The sequence below is a fragment of the Chiloscyllium plagiosum genome, unplaced genomic scaffold (assembly GCF_037043375.1).
Source record: "Chiloscyllium plagiosum isolate Xiang-an unplaced genomic scaffold, Cpla_swu_hap1 HiC_scaffold_13, whole genome shotgun sequence".
Classification (NCBI taxonomy): Eukaryota; Metazoa; Chordata; class Chondrichthyes; order Orectolobiformes; family Hemiscylliidae; genus Chiloscyllium; species Chiloscyllium plagiosum.
The window spans coordinates 68,359,062-68,380,391 of record NW_028270151.1 but is presented as its reverse complement, the minus strand read 5'-3'; the positions used below and the strand labels follow the sequence as shown (position 1 = coordinate 68,380,391).

The following is a 21,330-nucleotide window of genomic DNA, read 5'->3' as shown; positions in this document are numbered from 1 at the left end:
AGTGGGAGTGCAACATAAGTGCTTTCTATATTTATCATCCAAAAATCGATTTGGGAGACCAGAGAAGAATATTAGATAATTCTAGAAGAGAAAATGCAGTGAAGATAAAGTTGTAAAAGTGCACGATTGAATGGTTCGTGTGATAACTGTGGTCTTTGAGCATAATGTCTTGCTTAAATTCTATATTGAGAAACTACAAGTAGACTGATCATGATTTAAAGAAATGCTGGTTAAAGGACTAAATGATTACCTTGTTTTTTAAATGAAATGTTGCCTGGACTCTTTTTTATTCTTTAATGGAATGTGGGTATTCCTACATGACCAACATTTTGCACATACCTGGTCAATCAATCGTGACAATGTGGTGTTGAGCAACCTTCTTTAACAGCTGAAGTCTTTCTGATGTGGGTACCCCTGTAGTGATGTTAGGAAGAGAGTTAAAGCTAAAGAAAATGGCACAGCTCCAAGTAAAAATGGTGCGTGATTTTGTCTGAGGTAGAAATGCAATATTGTCTTAGAATTTCTGTAGTCATGTGATCACCACCATTAGGCACACATATTACAGGTGACTAACTTCTTGCTTAATTTGTCATAGTAATGTGAAACATTATGCCTGTCATTGCCAAGGATGTTCAGTGGTATTGGGCACAGAGCAAGAAGCAGCATTCTCTAAAATCTCACAAACAGTGACTGCAACACCAGTGTTGAAAAACTATTATGTCAATGATGTAATTATCTGCAATGTGATTCAAGTGAGAAGGACTTGGAACAATCTTAATGCAACAAGGACATGTAGTTACATTCGAATCCAGAGTGCTAATGCAAATGGAATGGTATTATATCCAGGTCAAAAGAGGGAATCTGGTTATTATCTTGTGAACATTTTAATCAAAAACTATTTTGAAGAGATAAAGTGCCAGTTGGGTGCAACCATAGCTACTTCACCACATTAAACTGATGCTATCTGCTCCAAAGTTGTTCTGGCCTCTTTAAGATTTCGTATTATACGTGCAATGTGAGTGCAGAGATTGCTGAGAATAATGAACTGCTAACACGTATATAAAAACACATTCCTGTGCATATTGGGTAACTTGGGTAACGCAGTGTAAATGATAATAGATACAAATCAGGGTTCAAAACATGCAAAACTGTATTTCAGCATTTTTCCAGTCTAGTTGTAAGTATGAAGAAGTTGATTAGCAAATGTGTGAATCAATTCAGATAGGAGTTACCATACTAAGTTTATTTCTTTCTTACTGATTTTCAGTTAGCTCTATCTGAGTTGTCAGTTCCTTTTATAGTTAGAACTGGTACCTGAGTGCCATGGTGCCTTAACTACTGCCAGATTGCATAAAGTTTGAAGGATATTTGAACTCTGGCAGAAAATAGAACACTGTAGAAATATGTGAATACATCAGTTTTGAGTAGAGGTAAAAGACTGAGTATGCCACTCATTGTAAGGTTACATGAAATGCAAGAAGATTATTTCACATCAATAAAAGTAATTTCGTTTAATTTAACTTTGGCCAATCTCTTATCTTTCTCTGAGGTTTTGTCAATAGTAGGTAAGTTGTCGGAGTGGATTCTGAGGGACAGGGTTTACATGCATTTGGAAAGGCATTAAGAATAGTCAACAGAGCTTTATGCATGGAAAATTGTGTCTTATTAGCTTGATGGAGATTTTTCAAGAGATGACAAAGAAGATTGAAGGCAGAGCAGTAGACCTTGTCTTCCTGGACTTCAGCAAAGCATTTGACATGGTTCTGCATGGTGGACTGGTTGGCACAGTTAGATCAGGTGGATCTAGCCAAATGGATACAAAATTGGCTTAAAGGTAGGAGATGGAGGGTGGTGGTAGAGGGTTATTTTTTGGACTGGAAGCCTGTGACCGGCGATGTGCCACAAGGATCGGTGCTGGGTCCACTGCTTTTCGTCATTTCTATAAATGATTTGCATGTGAATATGGGAGGTATGGTTCATAAGTTTGCAGATGACACAAAAAGTGGATAGTGAAGAAGATTGTCTTAGAGTAAAAAGGACCTTTCTCAGATGGCAGGTGGAGTTTAATTTAGGTAAGTGTGAGGTATTGCATTTTGGTCAGGCAAACCAGGGCAGGTTTTATAAAGACCCTGGGGAATATTGCCAAACAGAAACCTAGGGATGCAGGTGCATTGTTCCTTGAAAGTGGACCCACAGACAGACAGGGTGATGAAGTCATTTGGGACACTTGCCCTTCATGAGTCAGGACATTTGAATATAGGAGTTATAGAATCATAGAGATGTACAGCATGGAAATAGACCCTTTGGTCCAACTCATCCATGCCAACCAGATATCTTAACCTAATCTAGTCTCATTTACCAGCACTTCATGAATTTCCCTCTAACCCTTCCTATTGATATACCCATCCAGATACCTTTTTAAATGTTGTAATTGTACTAGCCTCCACCACTTTCTCTGGTAGCTCATTCCATACATGCACCACCTTCTGTGTTTTTTAAATAAAAGTTGCCCCTTTGATCACTTTTATATCTTTCCCCTCTCGCCCTAAACCTATGCCCTCTAGTTCTGGACTCCCCCACCCCAGGAAAAAGACCTTGTCGATTTACCCTATCCATGCCCCTCCTGGTGGGATGCTATTTTGTGGCTGTACATTGTTGAGATGACTTTTGGATTACTATGTTCAATTTTGGTCGTCCTCCTATAGAAAGGATGTTGTTAAATTTAAGGGTGCAGAAAAGATTTACAAGGATGTTGCCAGGATTGGAGGGTTTGAACTATAGGGAGAGGCTGAATAGGCTGGGGCTGTTTTCCCTGAAGCATTGGAGGCTGAGGGGTGACATTTTATAGAAGTTTATAAAATCATGAGGAGCATGGATAGGGTGAATAAATCAAAATCTTTTTCTTAGAGTGGGGAATCCAAAACGTCAGCGCAAAGGTTTAAGGTGAGAGGGGAAAGATTTAAAAGGCATCTAAGGGACAACTTTTTTACACAGAGGTGATGTGTGTATGCAATGAGCTGCCAGAGGAAGTGGTGGAGGCTGGTACATTTATAACATTTAAAAGGCATCTGGATCTAATCATGACTTGCAAAGGTTGAAAGGGATATGGGCCAAATAATGGCAAATGGGATTAGATCGGATTGGGCTGTTTGGTCAGTGTGGAAGTGGTGAACCGAAGGATCTGTTTCCGTGCTGTATGACTCTATGACTCCTTTAGATTTTAGATTCTCTACAGTGTGGAAACAGGCCCTTCAGCCCAACAAGTCCACACCGTCCCTCCGAAGAGAAATCCACCCAAACCCATTCCCCTACCCTGACGAACGCACCTAACACTACGGGCAATTTAGCATGGCTAATTCACCTAACCTGCACATCTTTGGACTGTGGGAGGAAACCGGAGCACCCGGAGGAAACCCACACAGACACGGGGAGAATGTGCAAACTCTACACAGACAGTTGCCCGAGGCGGGAATTGAACCCGGTCCCTGGCGCTGTGAGGCAGAAGTGCTAACCACTGAGCCACCGTGCCAACTCTTGCTGGAGTACAACTCAACATGCAAAGATTACCTTCCATAACTTTAGTGGCATGGTGATACTCTCACTTGGCGAGTAATTCCGGCTTACCCTCAGGCTAATGTCTTGTGTACATGAGTTTGAATTCCATCATAGTGATGCCTTCGTCCTGTGAATGAAAAATAAATTGCCAAAAGCATTATTCTTCAATGAATCTCATCAGTGGGTGTCACCAAGTAATTGCCTGATGGTGAAAGGCATGTTAGCGGATGGGGAATCATGCAATTAGTTTGAGTGAAATCATCTGAATTTCACTTAGCTGATTGTTCTTAAGAATTTAAGAATGTATAATGTAAAACTGGTTTTGTTTCATAACTGCAAGAAATGTTGAATGCCTGTCTTAGAAAAGGAGAACTTGAGAAAGTGTTTAGGATGATTTTTCAAAGTCACGCAATTGAGGGCAATCTAAAATTTACATTGTTCAGCAAATTACCCTATTACTATATCAGGAAGTCACATGCCTCAGTTTTAAAAAAATTTCCATATTGCTTATCTTGAAAACGTGCCACAAACAATGCTTTCATACTTATGTTCTCATTCAATTCTGCCATAGCAAAGCTGGCTGCAATGTTGTCGTCTTTACAGCTGTTCTTTGGGGAGCCACTTCATACTAAGTTAAACATTAAACAATAGAGCTTATAATAATAATAGTACTTAATCATTGCTGAACCACTCATCTGCATTCAAAATGATCAAAGATTTTATTCATCGGTAGAACATAGAACAGTATAGGCCCTTCAGCCCTTGATTAGAGTGGTGCTGGAAAAGCACAGCAGGTCAGGCAGCTTCCAAGGAGCAGGAAAATCGATGTTTTGGGAAAAAGCCCTTCATCTGGAATAGATTCCTGATGAATGGCTTTTGCACGAAACATTGATTTTTCCTGTTCCTTGGATGCTGCCTAACCTGCTGTGCTTTTCCAGCACCACGCTAATCTAGACTCTGGTTTCCAACATCTGAAGTCCTTGTTTTTACCTTCAGCCCTCAATGTTGTACCGACCTTTTATCCCACTCTAAGACCTACATACCCTCATTTTACTATTGTCCGTGTGCCTATTCAGCAGTCACTTAAATGTCCCTAATGTATCTGACTCTACTACTACTGCTGGCACTGCATTCCATGCACCCACCAGTTTCTCTTTAAAGAACCTACCTCTGACATCTCTCCTAAACCTTCCTCCAATCACCTTGAAATTATGCCCCCTCATGATAGATATTTCCGCCATGGGAAAAAGACTCTTGGTATCCACTCCATCTATGGTAGACAAGCAGGAGGCTGGAAGAACACAGCAAGCCAGGCAGTATCATGAGGTGGAGAAGTCAGTGCTTCGGGTGTAACCTCATTCAGGACTGGGGGTGGGTGTAAGGGGAGCTGCCGATTGAAGGAGTTGGGGGACAGGGTGGTGAGGTGGCAATAGGTGAACACAGATAGAGGGTCTCACCTGGTTGGTCGATGGAAGGAATGAAAGCTAGAAGGAAGGGTCGATAAGAGGAATGGAAGGGAGGGGCTGGGAATGGAGTCGGGGATGAGGAGGGAAGTTATTTGCAATTGGAGAACTCAATGTTGAGTCCTCCGGGCTGTAGGCTACTCAGGGGGAAGATGAGGTGTTGTTTCTCCAATATGGGGTCTGATTCATTGTGGCAATGGAGGAGGCCAAGAATGGTCATGTCGGAAAGGGAGTGGGGAAGGGGAATTAAAATAGGCGGTGTCTAGGAAGTCCGGTCGGCCCCTGTGGGCCCAGCTGAAATGCTCGGCGAAATGTTCCCTGAGTTTATGTGTGGTCTCCCCGAAGTAGAGAACACCATATCAGGGGCACTGGATACAGTAAACTAGGTTAGAGGAGAGGTAGATGAATCTCTGTCCAATCTGGAAGGACTGTTTGGGGCCCTGGAGGGAGGGGACGGGGGTGATGTGCTGGCAGGTTTTGCATCTTTTCCAATTGCAGTGGAAGGTACCTAGGGGTTTGGGGTGTTGGTGGGAAGAATGGAGCGGACCAGGGATTGGCGAAGGGAGCAGTCCTTGCGGAAGCAGAGAGGGGTGAGGAGGAGAAGATGTCCTTGGTGGTAGAGTCTAGCTGGAGTTGGCAGAAGTGTTTAACGATGATGCGTTGGATGCAGATACTGATGAGGTGGTAGGTGAGGACAAGAGGGACCCTGTCCTTATTGGGTTTGGGGAGGGTTGAGATGAGTGGAACAGGGAATGGAGGTGATGTATTGGAGGGCTTCTGGATGACATAAGCAAGAAAAACACATTGTTCCAAACAGGTGGACATTCTGGGATGCTTGGGAGTGGAATGTCTCCTCATCCAAGCAGATGCAGCAGAGGCAGGGGAACACAATGGTGTTCTTGCAAGATACTGGGTGGGAGGAGATATAGTCCAGGTAGTTTTGGGAGATTGTGGGTTTATGTTACAAGTCCATCTGGAGACTGGAAATACAGAGGTCAAGAAAGGGGAGGGAGGTGTCCAAGATGGAGCAAGTGAATTTGAGAGCAGGGTGGACGTTGTGGGTGAAGTTGATGAACAGCTCCAGTTCAGCCTGGGCACAGGACGCTGCGCTGATGCAGTCATTGATGTAATGGTGGAAGATTTGGGGCACAGTGCCTGTCAAGGTACTGAAGAATGACTGTTCGATGTGGCCAACAAAGAGGCAGGCATAGCTGGGGATCATTCCAGTACCCATGGCCACCCTCTGGATTTGGAAGAGATGGTACGTGTTAAAGGAAATGTTATTAAGGGTGAGGACTAGTTTGGTGAGGCAGAGGAAGGTATTCATGAAGGGGAACTGGATGGGTCTCTTGAAGAGGAAGAAGCTGAGGGCATGGAGGCCATCCTTGCAGGCTGTGTGTAAGGACTGCACGTCCATAGTGAACATAAAGCACTGGGGCTGGAGAACTGGAAGTATTTTTTCCGTTTTTAAAAATTTTATTAAACAATACACAGCTTACAAAAAACAGTTAACATTAACAGCTGTATAGAGAGAAACAGCAACTTTACAAGGGAGAGAAGCAGCAAAGCCAGGCCCCAAACCCTACTGTTCAACCAGTTTTTAGGGAAATGAGGACAAACCTCAAATTCCACATTCAGTCACAAATCAGGAACAATGACATGTACATAAGGCAGTCCAATTACAGAAAAAACAGTGCATAAACTACAGACCCCGCCCCAAGCAGCCCAGCAAGCTACCCGTCCATCCCACCTTCTGGCCACTCTATGGTAGCCTGCCCCTATGCCCCTTCTGGCTTTTGGCCCACCCCATGCCCATTCCGGCTCTCAGTTCCACCCTGATACACCTTCCAGCCACCTCTAGGCCAGCCCACCCTGTTTCCCCAAGCCCCCCAGGAAGACAGCAATCAGGACGGCCTACCCACATTATGGTTTCCCTCGCAGCCTTTTGCACTTTCCGGCCACCTCTAGGACAGCCCACCCCGGTACCTGCCCAGGGTGACAGCACTGAGGACGGCCTACCCACCTTCCAGCTCTCGGTCTGCCCCTCCGTACCATTGGACTCTTGCCCACCCCGGTGCATCATCCGGCCCTGGCACACCTTCCGGCCACCTCTAGGAGGAACATAAATTACCAAAGAAGTGGAGGGTGTGATTGGTGTCACGGATGTAGGTGGTCTATTCACTATATCTATGCCTCTCTTCATCTTGTATACCTCTATCATGTCACCACGCATCCTTCTTTGCTTCAATGAGAAAAACCCTAGCTGTCTCACCTTTTCTTCATAAGGTATGCACTCCAGTCCAGGCAGCATCCTGGTAAATCTCCTCTGCACCCTCTCTAAATTTTCCACATCTTTCCTGCTAATGAAAGCAACATACCATATGCGTTCTTAACAACAGTATCAACTTGGGTGGCAACTTTGAGGGATCTATGAATGTGGACCCCAATATCCCTCTGTTCTTCCATGCTGCCAAGAATCCTGACTTTAATCCTGTAATTTACATTCAAATTCGACCTTCCAAAATGAATCACGTCACACTTTTCCAGGTTGAACTCCATCTGCCACTTCTCAGCCCAGCTCTGCATCCTGTCGAAGTCTCACTGCAACGTACAACAGCCCTCCACACTACCCACAGCTTCACCAACCTTTGTGTCATTGGCAAACTTACTAACCCACCTTTCCACTTCCTCATCCAAAAGTCACAAAGAGCAGAAGTCCCAGAACAGATCCCTGTGGAACACCACTGGTCACTGAGCTCTTCTATGGGCTAACCAATTATGTATTCAGACAGACAGGTTTCCCTGTAATCCCTGATTCATTACTTTCTGAATGAGCAACCCTCCAGGACAGTTATGCAGCTTTAATTCTGGTTTCTTGAGCATCCCCGATTCTAATTGCTCCATCATTCAATGATGTGCCTCCACTTGCTCAGCTCCCAAGCTGGGGAGTACCCTTCTAATCCTCTCCAGTTCTCTGTCTTGATTTAAGAGAGGAGCAGGTGAGATGGGGACCCTGCGACAGTCAGTGTCTCCAAGAGGAGTAGGCGAGGTGGGGATCCTGTGACAGACAGACTGTCAGTTGTCAGTCCATGGGGAACTTTATCAAATGCCTTACTAAAATCCATGTACACCACCTCCACTGTTCTACCTTCATCAATGTGTTTTGTCACATCCTCAAATAATTCAATAAGGCCTATGAGGCTTAACCTGCCCCTCTCAAAGCCATGCTGACTATCTCTAATCAAACTATGCTTTTCCAAATATTCATAAATCCTGTCTCTCAGAATCCTCTGCAATAATTTGCCCACCATGAACATAAGACTGACTAGTCTATAATTCTCAGAGTTATCCCTATTCCCTTTCTTGAACATTTGCCATCCTCCAATCATCTGGTACTACTCCAGTAGACAGTGACACCAAAGGTGCAGCTCTCTCTTCCCTCACTTACCGTAGTAACCTTGGGTTTATTGCGTCTGGCCCAGGAGACTTATCTATCCTCATGCTTTTCAAAATTTGCAGCACATCCTCCTTCTTAACATCAACCTGTTGAGCGTATCAGCCTAATTCATGCTGTCCTCACAAATGAGTGAATACTGAAGCAAAGCATTCAAGAAGGACCTCCCTATCTTCTCTGACTCCAATCACAAGTTCCCTTCACTATCCCTAAATGGCCCTACCCTCACTCTGGCCATCCTCTTGTTCCTCACGTGAGTGTAGAATGCCTTGGGATTTTCCTTAATCTCCTATGTCCTTTCTTCAGTTCTTTCCTGGCTACCTTGTAACCCTTTAGAGCAGTGTCTGATCCTCGCCTCCTCAGCCTTAAATAAGTTTCCTTCTTCCTCTTGACGAGATGTTCTATATCGCTTGTCATCCAAGTTTCCTTTGCCCTACCATCCCTTCCTTGCCTCAGTGGGACAAACCTACTGAGCAGTACTCATAGCAAGTGCTCCCTAAGCAACACCTACATTTCTGTTGTGAGTTTTCCTGAGAATATCTTTTCCCAACTTATGCTCCACAGTTCCTGCCTAAAAACATTGCTTCCCCTCCCCCCCAAATTAAATAGTTTCCCATACTGTCTGCACCTATCCCTCTCTATATGACAACAGTAAAGGTCAGGGAGTTCTAATCATTATCACTGAAATGCTGTCCCACTGAGAGATCTGACACCTGACCTGGTTCATTCTCAAGTACCAAATCAAACACGGCCTCCCCGTAATTGGCCTATCTACATATTGTGACAGGAATCCTTCCTGGACATACCCGACAAAAACTGTTTCGTCCAAACTATTTGCACTAAGGAGGTTCCAATCAACATTAGGGAAGTTGAAGTCACCCATGACAACAACCCTGTTACCTCTGTACCTTTCCAAAATCTGCCTCCCAATCTGCTCCTCCATGTCTCTGTTGCTATTGGGAGGGCGGGGAGGGCAGTAGAAAACTCCCAATAAAGTGACTGCTCCTTTCGTGTTTCTGACTTCCACCCATACTGACGAGGTAGACAAACCCTCCTTGATGACCTCCCTTTCTGCAGCTGTTATACAATCCCTGATGAGCAACGCCACTCCCCCATATCTTCTTCCTTCCTCCATATTCCTTTTGAAACATCTAAACCATGGAACATCCAACAACCATTCCTGCCCCTGTGATATCTAAGTCTCCATAATGGCCACAACATCGTAAATCCAAGTACTGCTCCATGCTTTGAGTTCATCACTCTTATTCCTGACACTTGTTGTGTTAAAAGAGACACACTTCAACCCATCACACTGACTGTAACTTTGCCCTATCAATTGTCTACCCTTCCTCACAGACTGTCTGCACACTGTATCTCCTATTCACCAGCTATCCCATCCTCTGATCTATCGCTCTGGTTCCTATCCGCCTGCCAAACTATTTTAAACCCTCCTAAAAAGCTCTAGCAAACCTCCCATCTAAGATATTGGTACCCCTCCGGTTCAGGTGCAAGAGTCCTCCTTGTACAGGTTCCATCTTCCACAGAAGGTCTCCCAATGATCCACGTATCTGAAGCCCTCCCTCCTACACCAGCTCTGCAGCCACATGTTCAGCTGCACTCGCCTTCTGCTCCTAGTCTCACTAGCCCGTTGCACTGGTAGCAATCCTGAGATTACTACACTGCTCATCCTGCCTTTTAGCTTCCAACCCAACTCCCTATATTCATTTTTCAGGTTGCTATCCCTTTTCCTAGCTATGTCATTGGTACCGATGTGTACCACGACTTCTGGCTGCTCACTCTCCTTCTTAAGAATGTTGTAGACTTGATCTAAGACATCCCTGACCCTATCATGTGGGAGTCTGGTTCGTGACCACAAATCCTCTTGCCTGTTCCTCTAACCATTGAATCTCCTATCACTATCACTCTTCTATTGTTCCCCTTTCCTTCTGTGCCACAGAGCCAGGCTCAGTAGCAGAAACCTGACCGCTGTGGCTTTCCCCCTAGGTTGTCCCCCACAACAGTATCCAAAATGGTATGCTTATTATTGAGTATAGGGGATCCCTGTACTGACTGCCTATTCCTGTTCCCTCTCCTGACGGTCACCCAGCTAGCTTTATCCTGTAACTTAGGTGTGACTACCTCCCTAAAACTCCTCTTTATCACCGCCTCAGCTTCCTGAATGATCCGAAGTTCATCCAGCTCCAGTTCCCTAATGCAGTCTGTGAGAAGCTGGAGTTGTGTGCACTTCTCACAGGTGAAGTCAGCAGGGACACCAGTTGTGACCCTTACCTCTCACATCCTGCAAGAGGATCATGCAATTACCCTCTTTGCCCTAAATTGCCAAAAGAGATTTTTTTAAATCCTTACCTCACCAACCTTCCACACACAGTCTTTTTGTTTGGTTAGTTGCCAGAAGGAATAAAGTGGAAATAAATTAATCAAGTCTCACAGTGGATATCAAACTGGGAGATATGGCAAACATTGCCTGTTCTATCCTGGAAAGAACCAGGTCTATTAAAGTAAATAACCACAGTCATTTGTAGAGCCACTGGTTTTACTAACTGACATCAACTTCCTGCAGTTGCAGCATGTGGCTCATTCTAATAGGGCAGTTTTAAATTGAAAACGTCTGGTGCAGTGCCAATTCACGATTCAATGTGGCATTGTGATATCTCATCCTTTTAACATCTTTGCCCGCATTGCAGCATGCCCAGCATGGACAAGAGGGCATATTAGCTGACACTGTGTTAAAATAACTGGTTACGCGGAGGTCGGTGTTATGCTTGCGCACAAACCGGAGGTGTTCGGCAAACAGGTCTTCAAATCTGTGTTTGTAGAGTGGGCCACATTTGGTGCAGCAAATGCAATAGGCCAGATTGGAGGAGATTCCTGAAGAAGGGCTTATGCCCGAAACATCGATTCTCCTGTTCCCTGGATGCTGCCTGACCTGCTGCGCTTTTCCAGCAACACATTTTCAGCTCAGATTGAAGGAGATACAGGTGAAATGCTGCTTCACCTGGAAAGACTGTTTCGAGCTTTAGATGGTGAGCAGGGAGGAGGTAAAGGGGCAGGTGTTGCATCTTCTGTGGGAAAGGGGGATGGTATTGGTGGTCATCGAGAAATAGACTGGGGTATCCTGGAGAGACCAATTCCTGCGGAATGCTGATAGAGGAGTGAGGGGAAGTTGTGTTTGGTGGTGGCATTCTGCTGGGGTTTCCTGAAATGGTGGAGAATGATCCTTTGAATGCCGAGGCTGGTGGGATGAAAAGTGAGGACAAGGGTGACCCGATCCCACTGCTGTGAGTGATGGGAAGGGGCAAAGGCTGAAGCCCGGGTGATAGGTTGGATGTGATTCAGGGCCCTGTCAACCACAGTGGCTGGGAAACCATGGTATGGAAGAAGCAAGCCATGTCGGCAGCACTGTTTTGGAACATGGCATCATCCGAACATATACGACGTCTATTCCCCGAAATGGAGATGGAGGGGTCAAGAAAAGAAAGGAAAGTGTCAGGGATGGACGATGTGAAAGTTATAGAGGGGTGGAAATTGGAGGCAAAATGAACAAATATTTCAAAGTGCTGGCTGAAGCATGAAGCAGCACAAAACCAGTTGTCAATGTACCGAAGGAAGAGTTGTAGGAGGGGACCAGTGTATGACTGTAATAAGGATTGTTCCAAAGAACCCATAAAGAGGCAGGCATAATATGAGGGTGCCAATAGCCACTCCTTTGACTTGGCAGAATGAGCTGAATTAAAGGAGAAACTATTCAATGAGAGAACAAGTTCAGCCAGGCAGAGGAGAGTAGTGATGGATGGGGAGTGTTCAGGTCTCTGGTCGAGGAAGAAGCCGAGAGATCTCTGACCATCCTGGTGGGGGATTCAGGTACAGAGGGATTGGACATCCATGGTGAACAGGAGGCAGTTAGGGCCAGGGAACTGGAAATTGTCAACACAGTGGAGGGCATCAGAGGAACCGTGGATGTAGGTGGGCAGGGTCTGGACAAGTGGAGAGAGGGTGGAGACAAGGTAGGAGGAAACGAGACAAGGTAGGATGAAACGAGCTCGGTGGGACAGGGACAGATTGATACGATGGGCCGACCGGGTTTGGAGGCAGTGGGGGGAAGATCTTCTGAGGTCATGAACTCAGTGACAGTCCTATCCAAATGTGGGGTCATGGTCAGGGACGGCGGTAGGATGAAGTGCCTGAGAGTCGGCATTGAGCTTCTACAAGATAACGATCAGTGTGTCAGATTACAACTGCACAGCCTTTATTGGCGGGTTTGGTAACAAGGTGAGGGTTGAACCTGAGAGAGAAGTGTGGCAATTTCAGAATGGGGCACATGAGAGTGGGTGAGAGAAGCAGAGAAATTGAAATGGCTGACATCATGCCCAGAGTTTTCAATGAAAAAAATGAGGGCAGGTGAGAGGCCATGAGGGAGGGGTCCAAGTGGAGCATGAAGACTGGATGCAGGGAAGGGCATCAGTGGGACAGGAATGGGGGGGGTTTGGGTGGTTCCTGCCCAAAGTAGTGAGCACAGAGGTGGCAAAAAAACCAGGTCAACATCACAGCGAGCCTGAAATCCACTGAGGTGGGGGGCATAAGGATATGAAGCAGGGTGTTTTGCCCAGGAGAGCATGTTCAGCTTCAGAAAGGGGAAGATTTGGGCAACATCGTGGTTCAGTGGTTAGCACTGCTGCCTCACAGCGCCAGGGACCCGGGTTCGATTCCAGCCTTGGGTGACTGCCTGTGTGGCGTTTGCACATTTTCCCCGTGTCTGCGTGGGTTTCCACCGGGTGCTCCAGTTTCCTCCCACAGTCCAAAGATGTGCAGCTCAGGTGAATTGGCCATGCTAAATTGATTAGATTACATTACAGTGTGGAAACAGGCCCTTCAGCCCAACAAGTCCATACCGACCTGCCGAAGCGCAACTCACCCATACCCCTACATTTACCCCTTACCTAACACTATGGGCAATTTAGCATGGCTATTCACCTTACCTGCACATCTTTGGACTGTGGGAGGAAACCGGAGCACCCGGAGGAAACCCACGCAGACACGGGGAGAACGTGCAAACTCCACACAGTCAGTCGCCTGAGGCGGGAATTGAACCCAGGTCTCTGGCGCTGTGAGGCAGCAGTGCTAACCACTGTGCCACCGTGCCCACGCCCACAGTGTTCAGTGCCAATAGTGTTCAGGGTTGTGTAGGTTAGGAGCATTAGTCAGGGGTATAGTAAAGGGAGTAGGGGAATGGGTCTGGGTGGGTTACTCTTAGGAGGGTCAGTGTGTGCTTGTTGGGCCGAAGGGCCTGTTTCCACACTGTCTGGATTCTACAGTTCTAAGAAGGTCAGGAGGTATGGTGAACACATGGCAAGGGCTGGGATTGACCTCTTGGGGGGCAGAAAAGGATGGTATCTGAGGGTTGGGAAAGGGGCGGGTGCTAAGGGACGGTAAGGGGTGAGCTCTGAGTGACCCGAAGGGATGGAGTCTGTGAGGTGGAAAGGGGAGGGCGTTTCACCCCGGGTGTTGGAGTCCATAAGTTGCTGACGCTTGTGCGCCTGGATGCCTGAAAGAAAGAGAAAGGGCGGGATAGAGACGGACAACCCCCTCCCCCCTTCACTTCAACTCTGATGAAGAGTTAGATGCTCTCTCTCCGTGCATGCTGCCTGACCCACTGTGATCTCCAGCATTTGTTGTTTTCAGTAAATTTTGGTCCTACTTTAAAAGCAGAGACTGAGTTATCTGTTAATTCAGAAAAAAACGAGAGGTGTACTTGTAACTGGGAGCAAACGTAAACGAATGAAAACGACTTTATTTGATCAATCACGCTGTGAGTAAGAAATCAGAAAGGGGAAGCCTATCATCAGAGCTCAATTTGCAAATGCGTTTCCTATTTGAGATCAGCGTGAAGACAGCAGACAGAATGTAACATCCAAAAGACAGGAAAAGCAAAAATGAACCAGACCGTGACTAGCAGTAAGTTTTTTGTTTGATGTTTGGCAACATTTTAATGGATTGAATCAACTTAGAGGGATCTTGCTTATGATGGAAAAATGTTAGGAACATTTAAACAAAAGAAAACAGGAGCCGGCTTTGTTTTTGAGGAGGGTATTGGTGCCAACCCGCCGTTGGTAAAGTAAAACTGAGCTGTAACCAGTTAGAGGCAGTAAACGATCACTCACACCTTCATGCTGTTCTGTTTCAGTGGGGAATTGTGCAGGAAACCGAACGTTAGCGGATTTGGTGAAGAGTTTCCAAGTCGTCGTTAATCCACCTACGTTTGCTTTCGGCTTGTTCCTCAACATCGGCGCCCTGTGGCTGCTCTGCGTCCGCTTTAGGAAGTGGACCGCGTCCACCGTCTACATGGCAAACCTGGTCGTCTCAGACATCCTGCTGCTGTTCTCGCTGCCGTTCAAGATCTACGCCTACCAGAAGGGCCCGTGGTCCCTGGGCCCGGGATTCTGCAAGTTCCTGGAGTCCCTGTACTACGTGAACACGTACGCCAGCATTTTAATCATCACCATGATCAGCTTGGACCGCTACATCGCCATCAAACATCCCTTCCTGGCCCGAAGCTTCAGATCCACTAAGAAAACCATGCTTGCCTGCACCGTGGTCTGGATTGTTGTCTGGTCCTGCTGCCTCGGCATTTATTTCAAACGGGACGCCTGTTCTCCCCAGAACTCTCAATACTGCTTCTTCAACCATTCCAACTCTCTTTGGAATGGGACGGTCGTGTCCTTCCTGCAAACAATATTCCTAGCGTCCGCTCTCATCATGATCTTCTGTTCCGTGCAGATTATCAGGGCTCTGCAGAAAAGTGGGAACCAGAAACCAGAGGGCAAATCCAATAGGAAATCCGTGAAAATCGTCCTTTCCAATCTGTTGACGTTTCTCGTCTGCTTCACCCCGTATCATGTAGGCATGCTCGTCTACTTTTTAGTTCGGAAAGGCTCCATAGAAGATAATTATCGGCTGCCTGTGCGCAACTTTCTGCAGATATGTCTGTGTTTAGCGAATATAAACTGCGTCCTGGATGCTGTCTACTACTATTTTGTTGTTAAAGAGTTCTGGAAGGGAAACAGGAAAAGTCTGAAATCAGTCAATTTAGCTGAAGTATAATCATTTCAGTCGCTAAGGTTTTTATTTTGGTTGCCAATTCAGGACATTTCTTTTTAAAAACAAAATAAAAACAGATTGCAGAAACTTAGAATATAGAGTGGAAACTGAAATGCGAAAACGGTAGACATACTCAGTAGCATCTATGGGGAGATATCCCCTCTCTCGTCAGAGCTGGGAAATGTTCCACTTGAGCTGGTTTTAAGTTCACATCCAGAGAAAGTTAAAAATCACACCACACCAGGGTTATACTCCAACAGATTTATTTGGAAGCACTAGCTTTCAGAGTGCTGCACCTTCATCAGGTAGCTGTGGAGCAGGACCACAAGACACAGAATTTATAGCAAAAGATCATAATATCATGCAACTGAAATGATATATTGAACAAACCTAGATTGCAGTTAAGTCTTTCATCTTTTAGAATGAGTTGCAGGTTTCGGTTCATTAATGTATAAATCCCAGAACTTTTTTCAAGTCACATTCTTGAGATAACAAAGTTTTCTAAAAAAAAGTGACATCTCAGCTCAGACAATGTATAAAAGGTGTGAGGTTAGAATCTTGTCCACCTCAATCTAACAGCGGCACCTCCACATCAGATCAAGAGAAAAGGGAGCAGACCAATGGGATGCAAGTCAAAAGGTCTTCGTTAATGAGGTGGATACCGTCCAAAAGATGAACCTCCAGGAGGTGTAAGTAGCAATGGAATGGTTGAAGTATGGAAGGTGACAGCATTTTATCTTTGTTTAATAACGTAAGGTGGAAGTTGAGGCAGGGCCCAGCTTTTCAAGTTGCACAGGGGTTTGAATCACAGAATGGCTGCAGCACAAGGGAAGACACTCGGCCGGCTGTATCTCTGCTAACTCACTGCAACTATGAGAGCCCCTCAGTCGTTGCCTCCCTCCAGCCTTTGGGAACTGGCCAGGGAATGTAGAAACATTCTTAGATTTACAGAGGCAAAGTGTGAATGGTGTCTCATCAAATCACTGGCTGCAGAGGATGCACTTTGAATTTCAGAAATCAAAGTTTGTTCAGAGAAGTTTCATCTGACGCATAGTGAAACTCAACTTTCCTCAATTTCTTTTTTCCATTTCCAATTGGGCCTAAAAAGACAGCTGCTAGCCAAGAGGCACCATATAACATTAGACTGGGTAGGCTGTGAAATGCTGTTTTTCAAACATCTTGTTAGTTATTTAACTGTACAAGAAATATGTTCTGAGGATAATTTAATTGCTTTTGATTCCGTCTCAGAGCTCCAACTTGTTTACAGCATGCAGATATTAATGCATTTTATTGATTCTGCGAATTTGTCCTGTTCATCTGAATGAAAAGGGGATGTTATGGTTAAGACTTGGCTTTACATGTTTTTACGGGAAAACAGCTGGTCACACATCCGAGTGGCTGTATGTGTTGTGCACTGGTCAAGGTCGAACTGCAGCAAAGCACATTCTCTCAAGATCTGAACTGAACATCACAACCTGGAATTTCCTGCAAATTTCAACAGAACAATGAAGTGACACTTCACCTTCAAAAAGATTGAGAAACTTTTTATGCAATGTGCAAGACTGTAATGTGTTGGCCACTTCACTGATGCTCTTGGTCATTTTTTAATGTCAATTTGACCCATACAAAAGTACAAAACCATGTGATTTTCCTGGATTTATTTAAAGGTTATTTCTGTTTTTTTCTTTTAAAAAGAAACTTGTTAAAAATTCACCACCGCGGGACCACATTACACTTTATGTAACTTTTGTTTCTTTATGGCATAGAATAATTTGGATTAAAAAAACCTTAATAGCTTTTGTGCAGAATTTGCAGAAGCAATGGTTTGATGACCCCAAACACATTGAGCATTGTTGCTCCCCTGCATGTTGGTTACCATCCCTGCCTCTGAGTCAGATGCTCCAGCTTCAAGTATCACTTCAACACATAGTGCCCAAGGAAGTGGCATTCATAATGGGGCTAAGCAACTATAATGTGTCTGATGGTAATAGCAGGATGGATTTGTGGTCAGCTGTGTGATGAAAGAAATTAGTGTTTCTACTATCGCTAACCATTGCTCCAAGCCACAAGTGTATGTGGTCAGAGCAGCTCTGATTCCTTGAGGGGGCCAGTTAGCTGGATGGCTGGTATCAGTTAGATTGGTTACAAAAACAGCGATTTCAATCCCCTTCTGGGTGGGATGGATTATTTTCCTCTTGGGCAAGGTTGTGACACAGTGGTTCAGATCTGCCTTAACGAGACTATAGAAATAGGACCAGGAGTAGGCCTTTTGGCCTGGAAATGGAACCTTCAGTCTGTTATGGACCAAGCCAGACCTCAAGATATTTTAAGAAAGTAGCCTAGACCCAACCTTTTCTTATTTTAAAGGTACGTGTGAAATGGGTGTTCCATGTGTGATGCAACTGGTCGAACCACTCAGTTTTAAGCAAAACAGAATTTATTGGAACACTACAGTTGAAACATGAACAAAAGAAAGCAGCATTTACAATAACATAACTATTGGAAAACTTAACTGACCCGATACAGTAACTATTACTAATCAACTGTTCCAATACAGTAACATCCCATAAACTCACCTCCTAGCAAAAAAAGTAAAGGCAAACACAGATCCTTATGAGCTGAAGGGAACAACATCCAGAAAGAGATTTCAGAGAAAGTCAGAGGAATCCTTTACTGGAGCTTGCACCACTTCTGTACTTTAACATCTAGTGACTGCTACAGCAACAAAAAACTAGAATAAACATGAACTGGGAGAACTTCCATTGTTTAGCTGTTATTCCCTAGACTCTTGGGCACCTCGGCCTTTATGATCTCTTCAAAAAAGACAAGGACAAAGTAACCTTTTTAAAGTGACAGCATTGTCACAGTTCCAACGAGTCTACACCAACCATGTTCCCTAACTGAACTAATTCCACCTACCTGCGCTAGGCCCATATCTCTCCAAATCTTTCCTATTCATGAACTTATCCAAATGTCTTTTAAACATTGTAACTGTACCTGCATCCACCACTTTCTCTGGCAGTGCATTCCATATGAGCCATTCTCTATGTAAATAAGTTGCTCCTCATGTTCCTTTTAAGTCTTTCTCCACTCACCTTAAAGATATGCCCCTGATTTTGAACTCCACCACTCTAGGGAAAAGACTCTCATCATTCGCCTTATTCATGCCCCTCATGATTTTATAAACCTCAATCAGGTTACCCTTCAACTTCCTACACCCCTATGAAAAAGGCCCCTGCCTTTCTGGTCCTTTTTTATATATCTCAAACCCTCCATTCCCTGAAGTCTGCTCCTCAATTCAATAGGATCATTCCTGATTGAACAGTCTTCACAGCCACTCTCCTGCTCTTTCTCTTTAACCTTTAATTACCCTGCTGATCAAGGGGAAACTGCTCCAACGGTAGCATTTGAGCTATAGATGGGACATTTGCCACTGGGCCTTCTCTATGGCGATGGAATCTCTGATCTCAGTGGCCTCACAGTCTGCTGCTGCACAGTCTGTGGTAGCCCAGGGTGAGGCAGTTCTGTCCCATATCTCATCATAACGCTGATGTATAACAAAACAATCTTATTTCCTATTTGTGACATCCCTACATGCATAGGCTGGATTTTATCTTTGTACTTCCTTTTAATTCATGGGATGTGGGGACTGCTGGCTGACTTAGCATTTATTGCGCTTTGCTAGATGTCCTTAAGAAGAAAGTGGTAAGCCACCTTTTTCAACCACCTTCATTCAACTGGCGTACATAACCCAACAATGCTAATAGGGAAGGATGGATATTCAGTCAGGATCTTCATCTCAGTCATAATGAAAGAACGACAATATTTTCCCAGTCAGGATGGTGAGTGGGTTGGAGGGGACCTTGTAGTTGGTGGTATTTGCTGTCCATGTCCTGTGAGATGGTAACAGTTGTACATTTTGAAATCACAGTGTGTGCTTACGGGGGAGCAGTGAGCAGGTGGAAGTGAGTGATAGCGTGAGAAAGGACAGTGAGTCAGAGGTTTACAACTGGAAGTGGCGACTGGTAGCATTGAAGTGGGAAATGAAAGAGACTTGGCGAGAGGGAGAGTTGGTCAGTAGGAGAGAGAGTGTTCAAGCCATAAGCAGGAAGAGTTAGTTCACAGCATTTCATTTATATTTTTGAGTTTTCTATCCTAAAAGTTATTTATTAATATAGTAATTTAAGAAGACAAAGTGCTTTAACTTATTTTGCTTTCAGAATATAGTGACAATCTCTACATTAATTTTAATGGGAACATATGATTTATTAGTCATTTCACTTTTAAGTTGTGACTTCCAATACTCATCATTGAATAGAAGATCATAGAATCCCTACTGTGTGGAAACAGACCATTTGGCCCAACAAGCCCACACCAACCCTCCGCAGGGTAATCCACCCAGACCCATTTCCCTATATTTAGCCTTGACTAGTGCACCTAACCTACACATCCCTGAGCACTATGGGCAATTTAACATGGGCAATTCACCTAACCTGCACATCTTTGGATTGTGGGAGGAAACTGGAGCACCCAGTGAAAACCCGTGCAGACCCTCGGAAAATGTGCAAATTCCACACCAACAGTTGTCTGAGGCTGGAATTGAGCCCCAGTTCCTGGCGCCGTGAGGCAGCAGTGATAACCACTGAGCCACCATGCTGCCCCTCAACTGTATGTTGAGGATTTACTGTACAACCTTGAATATTTTAGTTTAAGGACTAGCCAGTTTGGAATTAGTTTTACCTTAAGAGAGAACAGCCTCCTTAATGCTGACCTGAATAAACCCCTCTGTAGGATACTGCCTCAGCACATGTAGCGCTGTTTTGGTCAAACAATTTGCTGTGAAACAATGAAGTCAGCAAAGCCTCTCTCCACCCAAATGATCAGTTGTCAAGCAAAAAAAGTTCTGTTGGAATTTGGAGCTCCTGAGTTTGATAAAAGTTATTATATTTTTGAAAGAACGTAAGAAATAGGAGCAGGTCAATGTCATTCTGTCTCTCAAACCTGTTCCAACATTCAGTAGAATCATGGTTGATTATCGACACAGATGCCATTTTCCTCTAATATCTCTTATCTCTTGAGGTTTTTTACTCTATAAAAATCATTTGGCCATGGTAAGTTGCTGATAGTGTCCAGGGCTGTGCAGGCTAGGTGGATTAGCCATGGGAAATATATAAAGATAGGGTAGGGGAGTGGGTCTCGGAGGGTCAGTGTGGACTCGATGGGCGGAATGGCCTGCTTCCACACTATAGGGATTCTATGATCTACGATTGATCTTAGTCCTGAATGTACTCAGCGACTGACCTCCACAGCCATGTAGTAGTGGAAAATTCCAAAGATTCACCACCCTCTGAATGAATGATACTGACTTCGATTTTCCTCTGACTACCATCAACTTCAGGAGTTAGAGGAAAAGAAGAAATAGGACAGAAAGAATTTTTTTGAAAGCATCTCAGCTGCTAAATATTTTATCAGAATGTTCATGCACTGAAACCAACAGTGAATACACATGCCTGACCTGACCCCAGCACAATCCAAGAGCAGATAGCTTAAAACAGCATCACCTTAAGACATATGTTGTCAGGAACAGAAGGGAGTCCCAGAGAGTGACAACATTTTGCAGGCCTCTGCTGAATGTGCAGATGTTTTTCGAAAAGTGAAGTAGACCGAGACTGACTGAATCTACAGAGAGGTAAAAACAATGACTGCAGATGCTGGAAACCAGATTCTGGATTAGTGGTGCTG

The 21,330-nt window shown here is 44.8% G+C and overlaps 1 protein-coding gene and 1 long non-coding RNA gene across 3 annotated transcripts in view; one reads left to right on the top strand and one right to left on the bottom strand.

Annotated features, from left to right (window-relative positions):
- Positions 1 to 14,683, bottom strand: part of LOC122555825 (uncharacterized) — a 25,772-nt gene extending 11,089 nt beyond the window's left edge. Inside the window, exons 1-2 of one of the 2 annotated variants that reach the window (XR_015759209.1) lie at positions 14,652 to 14,683; positions 3,568 to 3,682 (exon numbers count right to left, since the gene is read on the bottom strand). This is a non-coding gene — a long non-coding RNA (uncharacterized LOC122555825). Of the gene's footprint in view, positions 1 to 3,567; positions 3,683 to 10,839; positions 10,958 to 14,651 lie in introns of those variants that run through there. The other variant, XR_015759208.1, reaches the window with a different exon arrangement.
- On the top strand, positions 14,124 to 21,330 carry LOC122555824 (G protein-coupled receptor 55-like). The gene is made up of 2 exons (XM_043702001.2): positions 14,124 to 14,445; positions 14,675 to 21,330. The coding sequence occupies exons 1-2, from the start codon at positions 14,424 to 14,426 to the stop codon at positions 15,589 to 15,591; spliced, it is 939 nt and encodes a 312-aa protein (XP_043557936.2). The 5' UTR covers positions 14,124 to 14,423; the 3' UTR covers positions 15,592 to 21,330.

Excerpts from the sequence above, each read along its gene's own strand:
- LOC122555824 (XM_043702001.2), top strand. The coding sequence starts at position 14,424 with ATGAACCAGACCGTGACTAGCA. Across the intron at positions 14,446-14,674 it reads GAACCAGACCGTGACTAGCA|TGGGGAATTGTGCAGGAAAC; the intron begins GTAAGTTTTTTG and ends GTTCTGTTTCAG.